The sequence below is a fragment of the Salvelinus sp. IW2-2015 genome, linkage group LG6.1, assembly GCF_002910315.2.
Source record: "Salvelinus sp. IW2-2015 linkage group LG6.1, ASM291031v2, whole genome shotgun sequence".
Taxonomy (NCBI): domain Eukaryota; kingdom Metazoa; phylum Chordata; class Actinopteri; order Salmoniformes; family Salmonidae; genus Salvelinus; species Salvelinus sp. IW2-2015.
Window position 1 is genome coordinate 13,706,821 of NC_036845.1, and position 17,684 is coordinate 13,724,504.

The 17,684-nt window shown below is 40.8% G+C and overlaps 1 protein-coding gene across 1 annotated transcript; it reads right to left on the reverse strand.

Annotated features, from left to right (window-relative positions):
• Positions 1-15,025, reverse strand: LOC111964665 (PHD finger protein 1). The gene is given in 17 exon segments (XM_070444012.1): positions 1-2,712; positions 2,715-2,849; positions 2,852-2,874; positions 3,235-3,318; positions 3,605-3,717; positions 6,072-6,150; positions 8,174-8,311; positions 8,579-8,646; positions 9,023-9,146; positions 9,366-9,434; positions 9,920-10,015; positions 11,471-11,619; positions 12,156-12,250; positions 12,762-12,848; positions 13,532-13,613; positions 13,721-13,799; positions 14,363-15,025. Coding segments are annotated over 16 exon segments (1,575 nt in total). The 5' UTR covers position 13,799; positions 14,363-15,025; the 3' UTR covers positions 1-2,557.
• Positions 15,026-17,684: the final 2,659 nt, after the last annotated feature.

Consider the following 17,684-nt stretch of genomic DNA (forward strand, 5'->3'; position numbering starts at 1 on the left):
ATTGGCTGTGTCAGCCTAGGTTATACATGTATAAACGTAATTTGACCAAAAGTCCAAAAATACATCAAACCAAACTTGGACTTGACTACAAATAAAAAAAGAGAAGGCTATAGAGACTCTCTTAGCTTCTTATTCCTCAACTCAAAATCAGATTTACCCCAGTCCTTTGAAGTAATTTTGTATAGTTCCATCTATAACCTACAGTAACAAACACTTGACGGGTCTATAGACATACTTTACCATAGAAAACATACAGATACATTCATTACCATCGAACTGATGGTTCCACAGACCTCTTCCTATTCAACTACAGCCAAATTCACTGAGAATGATCTAAATCCTAAACTGGGATGGGAAGGACTGAGTTGGGAGGTTCATTTGACCTGCACTGCCATTWAGAAACGTGCCAAACCCTTAGCAATCCAACCTGGACTCAGGGGTAGACGTAACATAGTAAATGTAAATCTGTGACACTCCAATTAGATATGTAAAATTTGTGGATGTCCATTATCCATTTCGTATTATATGTTAGGAATTGTAATTTGTACATGTTACGAATTTGCAAAACGTATGATATGTTACGAATTGCAACTTGTTGTGGCTAAAGTTATCTAGGTGACTAACGCTAAAGTTAGCTAGGTGGCTAACGTTAACTACACTAGGGGTTAAGGTGAGGAGTTAAGTTAAAGGGTTAAGTAACCTTCTGTCTTATCTAACCATACCAAATGTAACATATCATACTAATTTCAGTGTTCCGGATTTACTTTTACTATGTTACGTCTAGTCTATGAGACCAGGCTGAGCAATCATCTATTCACTATTAGAAACCGGGTCATTCGAGCCCTGAATGCTGATTGGCTGAAAGATGTGGTATATCATATACCACAGGTATGACACAAAATTACTTGTTTGCTGATCTAATTACGTTGTTAACCAGTTTATAATAGCAATAAGGCACCACTGGGGGTTGTGGTATATGGTCAATATACAATGGCTATGGGCTGTATCCAGGCACTCCGCGTTTGGTTGTGCATAAGAACAGCCCTTAGCCGTGGTATATTTGCCATATACCACACCCGCTCAGGCCTTATTGCTTAAGTAAGATATGGCATATTTCACATCATTCAATCTGGGGAATGGGCGACATCTTGTTGTGGTTTTAAAAAATGACTGAAAATGGTTTCTGTTGACATGATTATAACAGTATAACTGCCTATTGTGTTATTTACTGTAACTACACCTGTAACACAATCTGTCTTCTGGGGGATACAACACACACATTTACTCTTATCTGTGTTTTATCCCACAAAGGCAGAAATAAAGAATCTGTATAAATATAAACTCTGAACCTTGCACTATGATATTCTAGAGTTCTATACACAACCTCCTGTTTCACTATGATCTCTGGGGCCCAGTTCCAAATCAAACACAAACCCATAGCCCTTACCCCTTAGACACTTGGGTACATCTGAAAGGATCGGATATATGAGAAATATGATGAAAGCTCCACCTTTCCCTCTGATAGGCCGGATGTAACATAAGCCATATTGCTCATATCTATCCAATCTTGTCAGATCTACAGTGTCCAGACTAGGGCTTAGGTATCAGCATTGAAGTGGGCCAGAGTTAACGCTATCTCTCATCCTCAGTGTAAACCTGGAAGATAGGAGCCGACTCCTCTGTCTATGACCTGAAAATGGAAAACAGTACAAATAGTTTCACCTGCACATAATACCATTTGTTGACTTCTCTTCCCTAAAAGAATGTAAAGCACCCCTCAACAAATTGACAGTCAAATCTGGCTCAACGAGCGGCCATTTTCCATGGCTATCTGATCAAAGATTTTGATCAGTAATCTTGAAGTGTTTTGATATTTGTTTGGAATGTATTTTACACTAATTCTGTGTGTGAAAGCCTAAACAACATTGTCGTGACACTTCAAATTGCAATTGGTGGATGAGGAAGAAAACCTTATAGAATAGTTATCATACATTTCAATCACCTGATCCCTTGATTCAGGTMAACTTCTCAATCTGCAGATGCACAAYCCAGATAGGCACTATGCAACCACATCATCAAATCATTCTATAATAATATATTGTGAATATATAAATCTAACTATAAAACAAAAAGCCTTGTTGCGGCTCCTAATATATTTCTATTACATACTATCATGTAAATCAAGTATGACAAAAGGTAACGTAACAAATTGCCTATAATCAAATACTGTATATACAATCTTCAAACGTAAACATGATAAATGCAAAGGCATATTCCAAAGGTATACAGTACAAATATAGGGGAAACACTAGCAAATAGGGAGATATAGTAACACGTAGTGTGATGATATAGAATGGAGGCGATATCGTTTGAGCAACCTGGATTTGCCTTGTGTGGGGTTTTTGTTTTGCTTGTACTTGAAGTTGCCACACATTTCTGATGTGGCACCTGCACGACAGTCATTATTTCTTTCTCTCTCCCCAATATCCCCTCTTTGCTGCCAAGCACTCTGGTGTGTTGATCCTCCCTCCAMCCCCCATCTCTCTCTCATTTTCTCTCAGTACACACTCACGTTCCCCCACTCCACGAGGTACTGGACCTTCCCGTCTGGCGTTACTCGCCTCGCCAAAATCCTCACCCCGTCCCCGCCCCCCCAGCCCCTGGCAGCTGACCCATCCCCCCCACCCCCTCCCCCCACGCCGCCCGGTAGGAAGGGACGTCACGCAGCATGAGGGAGGGGCAGGGAGTCCAACTTCTGGCCAGGCTGGTGTGGTGGTGCTGCTGGTGGTGGTTGTGGTTGTTGTGGTTGTGATGGTGGGAGGATGACAGGGAGAAGGGGAGGCAGGGGGCGGCACTCGACAAGGGTCTTCCGCACTGAAGAGAGAGAGAGAGAGAGAGAGAGAGAGAGAGAGAGAGAGAGAGAGAGAGAGAGAGAGAGAGAGAGAGAGAGAGAGAGAGAGAGAGAGAGAGAGAGAGAGAGAGAGAGAGAGAGAGAGAGAGAGAGAGAGAGAGAGAGAGAGCGAGAGAGAGAGAGAGAGAGAGGGAGAGAGAGAGGAGAGAGAGGAGAGAGAGAGAGAGAGGAGAAGAGAGAGAGAGAGAGAGAGAGAGAGATATTAATATTTCACGATTCATACTTTTTGCCATTGACATCCAGGCACAGCTATGGTTTCCTCTCTATATGTCTAGATTGAGGGTAGTCCCCAGAGAGCAGGAGGAGCTGTGGTTAATACTGACCTATAGTGATGCAGGGTTCTGGAGATGGCTGGGGCTCCGTTATAGGTGGGGTGATACAGGGCAAACATCCTCTTAGGTGGAGAGCTGTGGAAAGAGCAGGGATCTAAACATGTTTTTAAAAACGGACAAAAAGCAACAATGCATGGATTTCCACTGACATACTGCCTAATACAAGCATTTCGCTACACCCGCAATAACATCTGCTAAACACGTGTATGTGACCAATAATTTGATTTGATTTGATAAGGGTAGCCTAAATCAATGAGGACGTAATGTAAAAAGAAATGGTAACAGTCTGTAAATACAGTACAATGCATTATTACTTGTTATACAGTATGTAAAGTGTAACCAATACAATAACAGTACCAACCCCAAATTCAGCTCCTCCTCCTTCCTGGAGTTGTAGAGGTTAGTTCCACCTACGTAGCCATGGCAACATGGCACCAGATCTATTGGGGTGGCTGGGACTGGGGGCGGACAAGGCTGGACACAGGAGAAACACTGATTAGCTAGTGTTCTGACGCCAAATCAGTGGATCCAAACACACATTAGACATGATACTTCAGTTCATGCCCTTTCATGTTATCTTTATAGAAGAATCCATACTGCTTGTGAATACATCTAAATAAAAACCAAGGTCTGTTAACATACTGTATAATTTGATACATATCATTTAAAAAATGTAATTGCATTTCACTTTTAAAAATGCCGGACGCTGGAACTTTGTTAGTACAAAGGGCTAGTCTTTCCAAAAGGAAATATATATTTTCACGTGACAGCTTTAAACCTGCATTACAATTCCACATCCCACACTTGTATTGTATGCCGCGAACACACTGCTGCAGTAACTTTGAAATTATTTACAGTATGATATTGCTATTGTATCACGATTCACTTAATTATCATCACTTACTATGTCTCATCAAGGCATAGCATGATCCATGATCCTCGTCGAACATCTCAGTCCAAAATCATGGGCATTAATATGGAGTTGGTCCTCCCTTTGCTGCTATAACAGCCTCCACTCTTCTGGGAAGACTTTCCACTAGATGTTGGAACATTGCTACGGGGACTTGCATTAGTGAGGTCAAGCAATGATGTTGGGCGATTAGGCCTGGCTCTGTGCAGGCCAGTCAAGTTCTTCCACACCGATCTCGACAAACCATTTCTGTATGGACCTCGCTTTGTGCATGGGGGCATTGCCCATGCTGAAACAGGAAAGGGCCTTGCCCAAACTGTTGCCACAAAGTTGGAAGCACAGAATAGTCTAGAATGTCATCGTATGCGCGTTAAGATTTCCCTTCACTGGAAAAAAGTGGCTTGAACCATGAAAACGGTCCCTGACCATTATTCCTCCTCCGCCAAACTTTACAGTTGTCATTATGCATTTGGGCAGGTAGCGTTCTCCTGGCATCTGCCAAACCCAGATTCGTCCATCAGACAGCCAGATGGTGAAGCGCGATTCATCACCCCAGAGAACGCGTTTCCACTGCTCTAGAGTCAAATGGCGGCAAGCTTTGTAACACTCCATCGGACACTTGGCATTGCGAATGGTGATCTGCTCGGCCATGGAAACCCAGTTCATGAAGCTCCTGATGAACAGTTCTTGTGCCAACACTGCTTCCAGAGGCAGTTTGGAACTCGGTAGTGAGTGTTGCAACCGAGGACAGACGATTTTTACGTGCTACAAGCTTCAGCACTCAGAGGTCCCGTTCTGTGAGCTTGTGTGGCCTACCACTTCGCGGCTGAGCCGGTGTTGCTCCTAGATGTTTCCACTTCACAGTAACAGCACTTACAGTTGACTAGGGCTGCTCTAGTAGTGCAGAAATTTGACAAACTGACTTGTTGGAAAGGTGGCATCCTGTGACGGTGCCAAGTTGAAAGTCAATGAGCTCTTAAGTAAGGCCATTCCACTGTCAATGTTTGTCTATAGAGATTTCATGGCTGTGTGATGTTCAGCAACAGGTGTGGCTGAAATAGCCGTGTCCACATACTTTTGTATATATATAGTGTGTATCTGTCACCTCCATTGCCTACGATAAGTAGATTCATATTGTGGAGACTGGGGTAGCATTTCTTAGTGTGAGCTTGCTACCATAACAACAAAAGCATCAGTACTCTATCCTTTGCTTCCTCAGTTCTCAGCACACCCTCAGCTCTGTCAACCTCCAATGCTGGACTGTGACCCACAACATATACAGTAAATACAGCAGTGGTATACTAGCATTATCCCCTCCCCTTACTAGCGCGCTGTCCCTTTAAATCGAGGTGCTCTGTCAATGCTGCACTGTCAAAGTGCCAGCGCCACCTGGCCAAACTGTAATCGACTGCAAAGTGCACTTGGAAGAGCTCCCAGATGCCRCATATCAGCGTACCTTCCCTTCTCACTTTCCCTGGGATAACCAACCTGCCCCAAGATGGCAGATGATTCATGTCCGCTCAGGATACAACAGTCTGCTGGAAGTGCTGCCCGCTGAAATACGACCGATCTATAACATTTATTGTCTCGGGATAAGGGAGGCAGCCTGAGCAGTAGTATAAAAGGATGTGTATTTTCTATTCATATTAAAATATATATTTTAAACCTGTGACCATAACATGTTGTCATATTCGATCGAGTCATAAACGGTAAACCAGCTTCAACTCAATAGTGTAGGCTGGGCTTTGAAGAACATGTAAACAGACAACACTGGCTATTAGGAGAACCTTTTCTCCACCCACTGACTGACTGTGACTGACAAGTCATTCCAATGTCAGGCAGCTCTTTGCTATGCAGTGAGGGGGCGGCTGATGGCTGATCTCTCCCTTGATGCCTGGTTCGAGACAGAAGCACTGACCTGTGTCTCCATGATGCGCCGCTTTGATTTGCGTGACTCTGGCCCCACCGCTCTCCTCTGGCAGGGCAGTGACAATGGGCTGCTCCACACAACAACACAGAGACACAGTCAATAACTTGAGGAGTGGTGCAATGTTTTTACTTAGAAAACTACAGTACGAGTCAAAAGTTTGGACACACCTACTCATTCCAGGGTTTTTCTTTATTTTTACTATTTTCTATATTGTAGAATAATAGTGAAGACATCAAAACTATGAAATAACACATAAGGAATCATGTAGTCACCAAAAAAGTGTTAAACAAATCAAAATATATTTTATATTTGAGATTCTTCAAAGTAGCCACCCTTTGCCTTGATGACAGCTTTACACACTCTTGGCATTCTCTCAACCAGCTTCATGAGGTAGTCACCTGGAATGTATTTCAATTAACAGGTGTGCCTTGCTACAAGTACATTTTTGGAATTTCTTTCCTTCTTAATGTGTTTGAGCCAATCAGTTATGTTGTGAGGTGGTATACAGAAGATAGCCCTATTTGGTAAAAGACTAAGTACATATTATGGGAAGAACAGCTCAAATAAGCAAAGAAACACGACATGAAGGTCAGTCAATACGGAACATTTCAAAAACTTTTTAAGTTTCTTCAAGTGCAGTCGCAAAAACCATCAAGCGCTATGATGAAACTGGCTCTCATGAGGACCGCCACAGGAAAGGAAGACCCAGAGTTACCTCTGCTGCAGAGGATAAGTTCATTAGAGTTAACTGCACCTCAGATTGCAGCCCAAATAAATGCTCCACAGAGTTCAAGTAAGAGACACATCTCAACATCAACTGTTCAGAGGAGACTGTGTGAACCTGGCCTTCATGGTCAAATTGCTGCAAAGAAATCACTACTAAAGGACACCAATAAGAAGATGAGAATTGCTTGGACCAAGAAACACAAGCAATGGACATTAGACCAGTGAATATCTGTCCTTTGGTCTGATGAGTCCAAATTTGAGATTTTTGGTTCCAACCGCCATGTCTTTGAGATGCAGAGTAGGTGAATGGATGATCCTTGCATGTGTGGTTCCCACTGTGAAGCATGGAGGAGGAGGTGTTATGGTGTGGGGGTGCTTTTCTGGTGACACTGTCAGTGATTTATTTAGAATTCAAGGCCCACTTAACCAGCATGGCCACCACAGCATTCTGCAGCGATATCCCATCCCATCTGGTTTGCGCTTAGTGGGACTTTCATTTGTTTTTCAACAGGACAATGACCCAACACACCTCTAGGCTGTGTAAGGGCTATTTGACCAAGAAGGAGAGTGATGGAGTGCTGCATCAAATGACCTGGCCTCCACAATCACCCGACCTCAACCCAATTGAGATGGTTTGGGATGAGTTGGACCGCAGAGTGAAGGAAAAGCAGCCAACAAGTGCTCAGCATATGTGGGAACACCTTCAAGGTTGTTGGAAAAGCATTCCAGGTGAAGCTAGTTGAGAGAATGCCAAGAGTGTGCAAAGCTGTCATCAAGGCAAAGGCTACTTTGAAGAATCTCAAATCTCAAATATATTTTGATTTGTCTAACACTTTTTTGGTTACTACATGATTCCATATGTGTTATTTCATAGTTTTTATGTCTTCCATATTATTTCACAATGTAGAAAATAGTAAAAATAAAGAAAAACCCTAGAATGAGTAAGTGTGTCCGAACTTTTGACTGGTACCCCTGTCAGGGTATAAATGTGGTGTTTTTTATTTTAAGCCTATAGAGAATAAAAGAGAAGATGGTGTTGAGAATGTTAAGCAAGAGAATCAATGTCCACATGCGAATGTGCACACGCACGTATGCACACACACTACAGACGATGTATTTATTGATAAAAAATATTAGTTATAAACATATTCACCAGAGTGAAATAAGTGAGTTCTTCCCTTAAATGATTTAATGAGGCACACAGGTGCCTGTTTAATTAGTATCAGTTTACAAGGTGTTGCTCTTTTTCACATTTGTAAATGTGTAGTTAATTACTAGAATGAATGCATCCATATAAAGAGTTGGGTCCTGAGGCTTGTGTTTGTGATGATGAGAGAATAATAAATCACAGAAGTTGTCCTTACTCTGACCTTCTCCTTTGGGTGATGTTGATGGGCGGGTCAGTGATGAGGGGGGACGAATCAGAGGTCAGGGGAGGCGGAGCTCGGACCTGGAGCCCAAAAAGACACTTCTTCTTCTTGATCTCTTTACCAGAGACAAACCTGGATGACGTCACAGAGAAAAAGACAACTTTGAAAACTTGTAGACAACAACTTTGTAAAGTCAGGTCACCGTTCTTTTTAAAACAAGTTATCATTATTGTCYGTTTTCTTATCGTTCTCTATTGATAATATCAAAGAGTTAAGAAACAATTAACTAACTGTATTTTCTTTACCCTTATGTACAATTCCAGAAGCAACGCTATCATAAATCTGGTCAAGCATAGCTGTGGCTTCTATTTATTCTTCGCATCATATGCAGACTCTCACCTGTCTTTGTTGGAGTTCAAAGCGTTGAGCAGATTGTGACAGCGATCTTGCCTTGGTGTGTCAGAGAGCTGGGGGACAGGGAGGAATGAAAATCAAGAGCTTGATTAACACTGTGGATGGTAGCCTGAAACAAATGTTAACACATTTAGAGACACATTGACATTCATTGGTGAAAGGTAAACATTTCCATGGATAACGTAGTTAGTTATTAATGYGATTTGTGAACAGTTAATTAAAAAAGTGTATGACTGATTTAAATGCAACTGTAGTACCTGAGAGCCACATAAAATACAAGTGATATTTACCATTTAAAATGTGCTAAATAACAATGACAAGTAGCTAATGAAATCAAAGCACATAATTACCACATGACTGCTAAGAATTACGCTAGCTAACACTTTCACATCATTTCATCATAGCACGTAAGTGAGGAAATGTTTATACCGAGCCTAGAAGCAAAGAGTCCCAATTCTCATTGGCAAACGACATGATTTCATGGTCGAAATCAAAGTATTTTCTCTTGCAGCACAAGGAGAGGTGGTAGAGCACCAAATGGGCCAAATCTACCCTGTATTTACAACAAACACACCAKGAAAAAGTTAGTTCAGAATTTTTCACATCACAAAGCTTTTCATTACATCATTGAGGAAGAGGAATGAACATATTGTAACCCACACGACTCAATAAACCTGTCATAAGAAACTGGTTTTCAAGAGTGTTTTCAGTGTGATAATCCCTGCAGTTTAAATTATGTAATCTTCTTTTAGCAGATACTGTATAGCTTTACCAGCTCATGGGTAGCCGTTGAATTGTCTCTGGTCCGTTTGCACAGACTGAGCACTGGAACTCATAAAACCTTTCAGAAGAAAAAGGAAACACAGATGATTCTATTTTTGTCTGTGATTGACCAGATATAAAAGTCAATGGAAACATAACATAGCACATGGTTGCTACTGTCGGCAAATTCTTCCCAGTTTCCATCACTTGTTTAGCAGATATAACAACCCACCACATTCTACCTCASCATCAATCTCAAACATWATTTTTCTATGCAGAAACAAAGAGTAGTATAATATATCATGGACATTAAACCAGTAGGATAATACAGATGGTTAATGTGACAATAATGGTGTAGTGGACTGGACTAATTTGAATTCATTTTTACCTCTACCACATTACATTGGACACCAGAGAGGCAGAATAACAACTGCACTGCTATTAGCAATAAACACTAACAGCATTAGCCCTACCACTGCCAGTTTTATAACCTCTCTGTTATGGTTTGACAATGGCACTGCAAAGAAGCAGTACAAGGTTATAGATAACAATACTCKGTCTCACCTGTCTCCATATAACAACGGCTTGGTCAGACACTGTGTGCAAGCTTCATGAAACCACTGACCACAACTTCCACACTGCAACATTTTCAAGTTCCACCTGCAGTTGATAAATAAAAACATTAACCACACTCCCCAATGGCCTAAACATWGCTAACATCTGGTGGCCACCTGACGAGAGTACAGTATATTATGTATTTTTCAAGAGGCTGCAATACTCAACTGAAAAACACATTATGTCTTGACAGTAGAGCTGTATAATGGTGAAAAGGACATACAGGGTTCCGACATGAATATTCTATTTGTTTTTGTTGGTAAGGAAAATGAATAGTAAAGCTTATTGACCAATACATGTGCTAAACACTAGTTATAAAATGTTATTATTAAGTGATAATGCCCGAGAAACAGTGTTTGTATGGGTATTGTTAGAACCAAGATGAAGTCGAGGGCCGGCAAACCATGCCAATATATCCTCCAAACACTGGCTTTGAGGGCATTATCACTTTTATACAACGGGTTAACAACATATTCAAATAATGATTGACATATTTTCATTATAAATGTTATTTTGATTAATTTATTCATACTATTTCATCCTTCCACAAGATATAGTCCCGACACAAATCTAGGGTTGATACCCAAGCTGGCTGGTCGTTCGTTCTATCGGTTTGGTTGCCAGAGAAGCGACCCAGTCGTTCAGTCTTTTTGTTCTGTATCTATGGATGTTCTCAATGTTCCATTGAAATACTGACTTGCAACATTGTTATTCTTGCTTGCTAGCTAGCCAACTACGGCTAACTTACAGTCATGTCAAACAGTGCAGCCAGAATAAGAGCAAAGTAGCTGCATTTGCATTTGTTTAAGCTGTTTTCTAGTGACATTTATTTGGATACATCCATAACAATGAGCTAATGATGCGCGATTTCGCCTGGCATAAAAAATGTACTTTCTCTTTAGGACACTGCTGTTCGTAGGAGCTGGCCAACACCACAGCTAACACAATCACTTCAAACTGAAGATGGAAAAACAGCAAACTAGCTGCACTTTGTTTCGTTTGACCTGTTTTCTATTGATAGTTATTTGTATATATATCTATAAAAATTATGCTGATTCATAATTTCAACTGGCTGACAAAAGCTGCCTGCATGTCTGTCTCATCCCGACTCCCAACACGTTTGTTACTATGGGACAGCTGGAGATAGGACAGCTGGAGATAGGACAGCTGGAATTTGAATGTTGAAAGAATGTTGCAAATGTCAGAGAGACAGATACCAAGGTTCATACAAATCTCCGCTGTTAAAAACKAAATGTTAATCGAAAAGAAATGTGAGAATGTCTAGATGCTTTTTATAGTGGAGGTCAGTGGATTGCGCAGTCAGATGGAACAGAGTAAATAGGCATTTTAACATCATAGACTTAGCCGGTGGTAACTTGTAGAATAGACACCAYCTGGAATGCGGTTTTAACCAATCAGCATTCATGATTAGACCCACCCGTTGTATAACATCATTTATCTACTGAGGGCATCTGTTAGAAGCGATAAATTGTCACTCACTCTCCAGGTCCGGCACAGTAGCAGTAACATTGCTGCTGATTGGTCAGATGCTGTGGGTCCCAGTCTAAAGATGACAGCTGATAGGGCAGCCGAAGTTTCATGATTTGCATGAGCCGGGCAAACCGTCCTCGTTTGATGGCTCCCCCTCTCTGAAAKAMAATKTTGACAAATCGAKTCACTACAGCGACCTCTCCACTCACGGTCATGTCAGTACATTCAAGATAGATGACATTGGATGGGAACTATCCAGAAAAAGCAATTCATCTCATTTTATTGTAGGTCAGCTGAGTGAGATAATATCTTAAGAAAAGTCAGGTCAATGAGATTGACCGATGAGCAATTAGCCCTTAACCACAGTGCTCCCTCATCTAACACCTACACTACAGAATTGGAGCATACATGAATTACTGACCATAATGACTATAATACAGTATAATCTTGAAAAAATCTGCATTGACGAACTGGTCAGATGTCCAGGCACAACTTAGAGTATCGAATCCCTATGGTGAATAATACAGAGTTGTAACATTTCTGTGGTTTCCTTCAGATATATCCATTGACAACATTGTTTAACATAACACTGGTATTGAAATCCTCTGGATAGATTTTTTAAAAAGACAAGTCTGAACTGGATATTTTCCCTGAGCCAAGAGGCAGCGTGTGAAACAAAGATTAGCRGTCTAACCTTGGTCGCCACTGCAAAGACACATTGCCGACATATCCAAGAATTGCTGTCAGCTTCCGGCTCAATGGATGGAGTGTGGCACTCAGGATGATAACCTTTGATGGAATGGAGAGTGTTTACTGTAATTCACATACTAAGGATATGTTACTGATGGAGGGCTTTTCCCAGTCTCTTTTCATTAAATATTATACACTGAGTGTACAAAACATWAGGAATTGCAGCGCTGCTGGGTTTTCACRCTCAACAGTTTCCTGTGTGTATSAAGAATGGTCCACCACCCAAAGGACATCCAGCCAACTTGACACAACTCTGGGAAGTATTGGAGTCTACATAGGCCAGCATCTATGTGGGATGCTTTCGACACCTTGTAGAGTCCATTTCCCCCGACAACTGAGGCTATTCTGAGGGCAAAAGGGTTGCAACTCAATATTAGGAAGGTGTTCCTAATGTTTTGTACACTCAGTGTATATTATCTGGTAGAAAACCTGAAGAAAAAAATAGATGCCATTGTTTTTTACTTTATTTAAAATAGTTGTGCCTATCCGTCATAAGTTATTATTTGAAAATACCTCTATGAAGAGTACATAACATGCTGTGTTTTCTTACCGTGACGACATTTAAGACAATTGATGAGAGGTTCTTTAAGAGGCGGGGCATCACAGATACAGCAAACTTCTTCCACTCCAACTGAGACTTAAGCAACAGAGAAAAGGAGTGAGTAACAGAGAGAGGGGGAGAAAGAGAGAGAGATCACTCAAAAGTGTTAATTTATGTATATTGATTCATTTCCTTGCCACTTCATTGATTTCMATGTCTCCTGCACCCTTTCAGATTTCACTCCTTTTGACATGTGGATATTTGGCTGTGCTTCCCTTCACTTTACACTAACTACGTGGGGGCGCCATTTCCCTATGGAGTCATTACACTAATAAATTCATAAATACACCAATTACACCTAAAAGTACCCCATCAGAATTGCCAACATTTCCAGGGAATGTTGTATTTCAACCTTGACTAGAGACCTTAATTGCGCAACATTCTTTTGAACCACAATGGATCGGAATGGAGAGAGAGCATCAAATTAAGAACAAACTTTTCAACGCTGAGAGAAAAATCTAAAAATATTTTATGAATTTCTTTAATCTCCCTGAGGTGAATCAAGGTAGGGTAAAAGTAAAGATGATTCAAATATGATAATAGTTGGAGCATCCTCAATTAGCCCCCTAGCTATAGAAAGGGTAGATATGTGTAAAATATTTGTATCAACATTTTAGGGGATATTTCTTTGATTCAAAAGTAATTCCACAGTGCAGAAAAACCCTCTGTTAAAAGTTTTGTGTTAACTGAGGAAAACAAGAGTAAGTTGTAAGTCTTACAAGAGTGAATGTCTTTTCTTAGGACCCAGAATTCCGAGTTGTCCTCAAATCTCACCAGACAACACTGCTTGACTCCATCTACCTGAGGAGAGTGATGGAAACAGAGTGGAATTGTTCACTCAAACCTAAATTGAATACTTTCCAAATGTGCACACGCACGCATGCACATACGCACACACACACACTTACTCTCTTCACATTGCCGAGGTACAGTAGTCCATCACTCCATCGAGCTAACACATCATCCCCTTCACTTACTCCCCCCATCCTGAAGAGAAGTGAGAGAGATAGAGAGAGAAGGGGAGAGGAAGAGGAGGGGGCTCATGTGAAATGGAAATCCAATTTATTCACTGAATACTTTGCTGCCATTGCCGAGGTTTATGGCCTTATCATTCCATAGGCACTGGGCTGGAGTGGATACGGGGTTACATTCTCACAAACCCAGCATAGCCACAGTCAAAATCCAGCAGATTAAATGATGAGTGTAAATGCCCATGCATGGAGCAGGACAAACCATTATGACACAACACATGTGAGAAAATGCATTCACCACTGCATGATGACTGCACTGTAGTTTGATTGTAACRCCACTGTACGYCTCTATACTTTGCTTTCTCATGCACTTMTGTGTTGTATCCTCTTTGAAAATCTAAAACGACAAACTTGMATAGAAAGGAATCGCTGTAGCCTATGGACATAATCTCTGCACATCCAGCGGTTGTTCCAGTGCAGGCACTCAAGTCAAAGAGACACATGATACATAATAGCATTTTCARATCAATAAAAATTAACATAGACAGTGTTGTTGGATCAACAGAGAGCCATTGCTACCTGTCAAGTCGAACTCCTCTCCGTTGGGGTCACAGCGATTCCKGTGCCGGCTTGACATGAAATATTTGATCTCTTCTGTTTTCCTCTCGTCTCAATTACTGGCCGGTTGGATGTGAAGCCTACGTGTGTGCCAAAGTGGATGTGCATGTATGTGTCTGTGCCAAGCGCGTATGTCTGTCAAGTCGTCAGTGAGACACCGTCGGTACGTCCGTCTTTCTCTCGGTCTGTATGGTCTGTCTGTCCTCCGCGACGTCGTTTCGTCATGTTCCCGTGCCTTTGCTCTCTTTTCTCCACCTATTGATGCTATTAAGCGTGTTTGTCAGAGCAGCACGCGAATCAACCCGCGAGAGACGCCATCATCCCTGCCTCTTTCTCGACCGACTTGTTGTGACGCAGACATAAAACACCGAGAGATAGAGTGGGAGGGAGATAGGGGGGGACCGGGTCAACGGCGGCGGGAACACCTTAACATCCGAAGAAATTACCTCTAAACCGTTATGACAWGRCAAGCTGTGTTTACTGAWGAATTAACTCAAYTGTGATARAAGCCAGTTAAAAATCAGCCGACGATGATAGTTGCTGGAGTTTAAGTGGGCAATTAGTGGAAGTTTACATACCTCATTAATTGGTACCTCCCAAAGAAGGGTGCTGCAAGTTTGGAGTCCTGGAGAAAGTTTTAGAAGGGCCAGTGGAAGCTGCGCTCACACGTGTTATTCACTTTTTTTTTTTTTTACCATTCAGTAAATTGCACAATAAATAGTTTTCTTGCTATAGTAAGTATTTTTATTTCCTTCCAGCTAAAATAAAACTAGAATCATAATGTAATCATAAATTATYTAATTTCTTAATATTACTACACATTTTCATTATATAGCCTAGGCTGCAATATACAATATGTATAATAAACATTGTGATTGTGTATATAGAGTTACTTTGTGCMGTCTTTGTGGTCCCCTTGCCAGATAAGCCTATTTTCAGGTTTTGGACACTATACAAAGTTAGCCTATTAGGCCTAAGTAATTAAGGATAATTTAAGGCTTGGATTACTTTGAGCACTTGTCACTGTAGTCATCAAAGGGAATTGTTGAATGTGATTTACAATAGTCTATAATTGTCCTATACATTTCCTCTTAWTACACATATTGTGTGTGAAATATTGATTRTCTATGATCAATCATCTATTCTTTACTGCTCGGTAATATATACCTACGCTCAATAATGTCATCATCACTTGTCACTGCTCACTATCACCATGAATATCACTGGTCACACAAGCTTTCATWTCTCACAACAACTGGGTGATAACATAACATGGTAATAACCAATGTCAGAATGAGTAACAMTTTGACTTATTTACCATTGGTTAATTATGAGCCCTAGAAATTTCACACATGTTCATGTATATAATTTATGAAYGGCAGATTAAAGGGCATTTTAAAKTGTCATACCATAATTTAGCACGGACAATTCTATGAGTAGGCAACATAGCCTATATTTTAATAGTCAAAACAACAAGTGATGAGGTGTTTCTTATATGTTATTTGTATCATTAGATTATATGTATTTGTTCATTTGCTTGTTTTTGTCATTTGAATTTATCAAGCATATGGTAATATTGTGCTCAAAATGGCCACTGGCATTTCTAAAGGATGACAATGAGTTCCTCATTGGCAACACTAGATGGCGAGCACACTACACCKTCTAATGCACTGCTTTGTCAATAGTGTAGTGTAGTGKGAGGCTAATAAAAATGCAGTGGTGGCATTTAGCTGAACTACAGTTCAGTTCACAGAGATATTTTGAAATGTATCATTAGCATTTGGATGAGGATCACTTTGAATAATGGCAAAACGGAATTATGCTTCYAGCAGTCTCACAGCAAGATTCACTATTTACCAAGTAAGGATAGTGAGCCCGTTAGCCCAACTTAAGTATCATCACAGAAGAGAAAAAGGACCCCTATTCAGGTTAATACGGGGCTTGTGCAGAGGTCATAAGGGTGACAACTTGATGCCTTTCATGTGCTCTCCCTTTTGGAATAAAGATGCCTCTCACACACACAGCCGGGGCTTTGTGAGCAGTTCTGTCATGAGACAGAGMGGAGGGGAAGCAGACAGTCATGAGCTTCTGATAAAAACTCAGTGAGCTTCTGATAAAAGCTCAGTGTGGCTAGTGTCTATAGAAGGGTTTAATTAAGAATATTAGAGTCAGCTTACAGCGAAAGAAGGAAATAACCACCATTATTAGGATAATGTGCTACTACATCCAGGGGCGTCATGAACAATGTTCCCTCTAATTGAGCACTGAGCAAATTTCAGGTCTGATGAGCGAAAACTTGAACATTGTGAACATTTACTAYGAGCCCTGAGGCTGTACCTGCTTTAAGTTAAAGTTTTAACAGTGGCCAAGTAGGCTACTGTGGCTATTTGATTATAATGTAGGCCTACCAGAGTGGCCTACCATCAAAAAACAATGAAGAAAAAGCCTCCCATAACATATTAACATGGAAATAGCTGTTTAATCATTCAGCCTACAGTAGCAGCAAATGTGTGCTGTTCAATGTAGGCCTACATTCCATGAGACTTTTGAAAAAAAACATACAGATCTTGACATGAACCTGTTAATCCACTTGTCCTTCAGACAAGGAGGTGACTGAAAATGTTGTTGTATTGTTTGATGCAAGAAACCACTTTACAAAATAAAATGCATTATTATTCCCATACCATTATTACAGAGAATCAGACAAATTATGCTACCCTCTGCCTATTGGCAACAAGAATTTATTCAAGCATGCCTCAAAATACAACACTGCCCCTTTAAGACAAAAAAAATGCTGTTTGCCTGACTAGCTTTTCAAAGAAGTCTAGAATTGTACACGTTTTGTGCTCTTGTAGGAAGCAATCACTCCCCTATTGCTGACTACAAATGATCTATAACTGTGCTAACTCACAACTAGCAAAGAATATTAAACAAATGTGCTCACAGGCTACATGCAACTCTCGCCTTGATCTCAAAACAAGCACATCTACTCACGATCGCTCATGCTGTAAACACAGTTCAGTTCAAAGTAATGGCACAGATCCATATATCGAATTGTCTATTTGCATATAGGCCTACTGCAGCTCTGATTGGTTATGCCGCAAGGTCTGTTTAGAGTACGGGCTGAGTCATGCGAGTCAATGTAATAAATCCTACGCTGATGCGTTCTGCCTACAGCAAAATCTCTTGCATAGTTTGTTTTACTATGGTTCGTTTGTTTTGGTATGTTGCATTTAAAGTGGCTAATATTGCATTGATTAAATCACCATTGCCACAGTAAAGG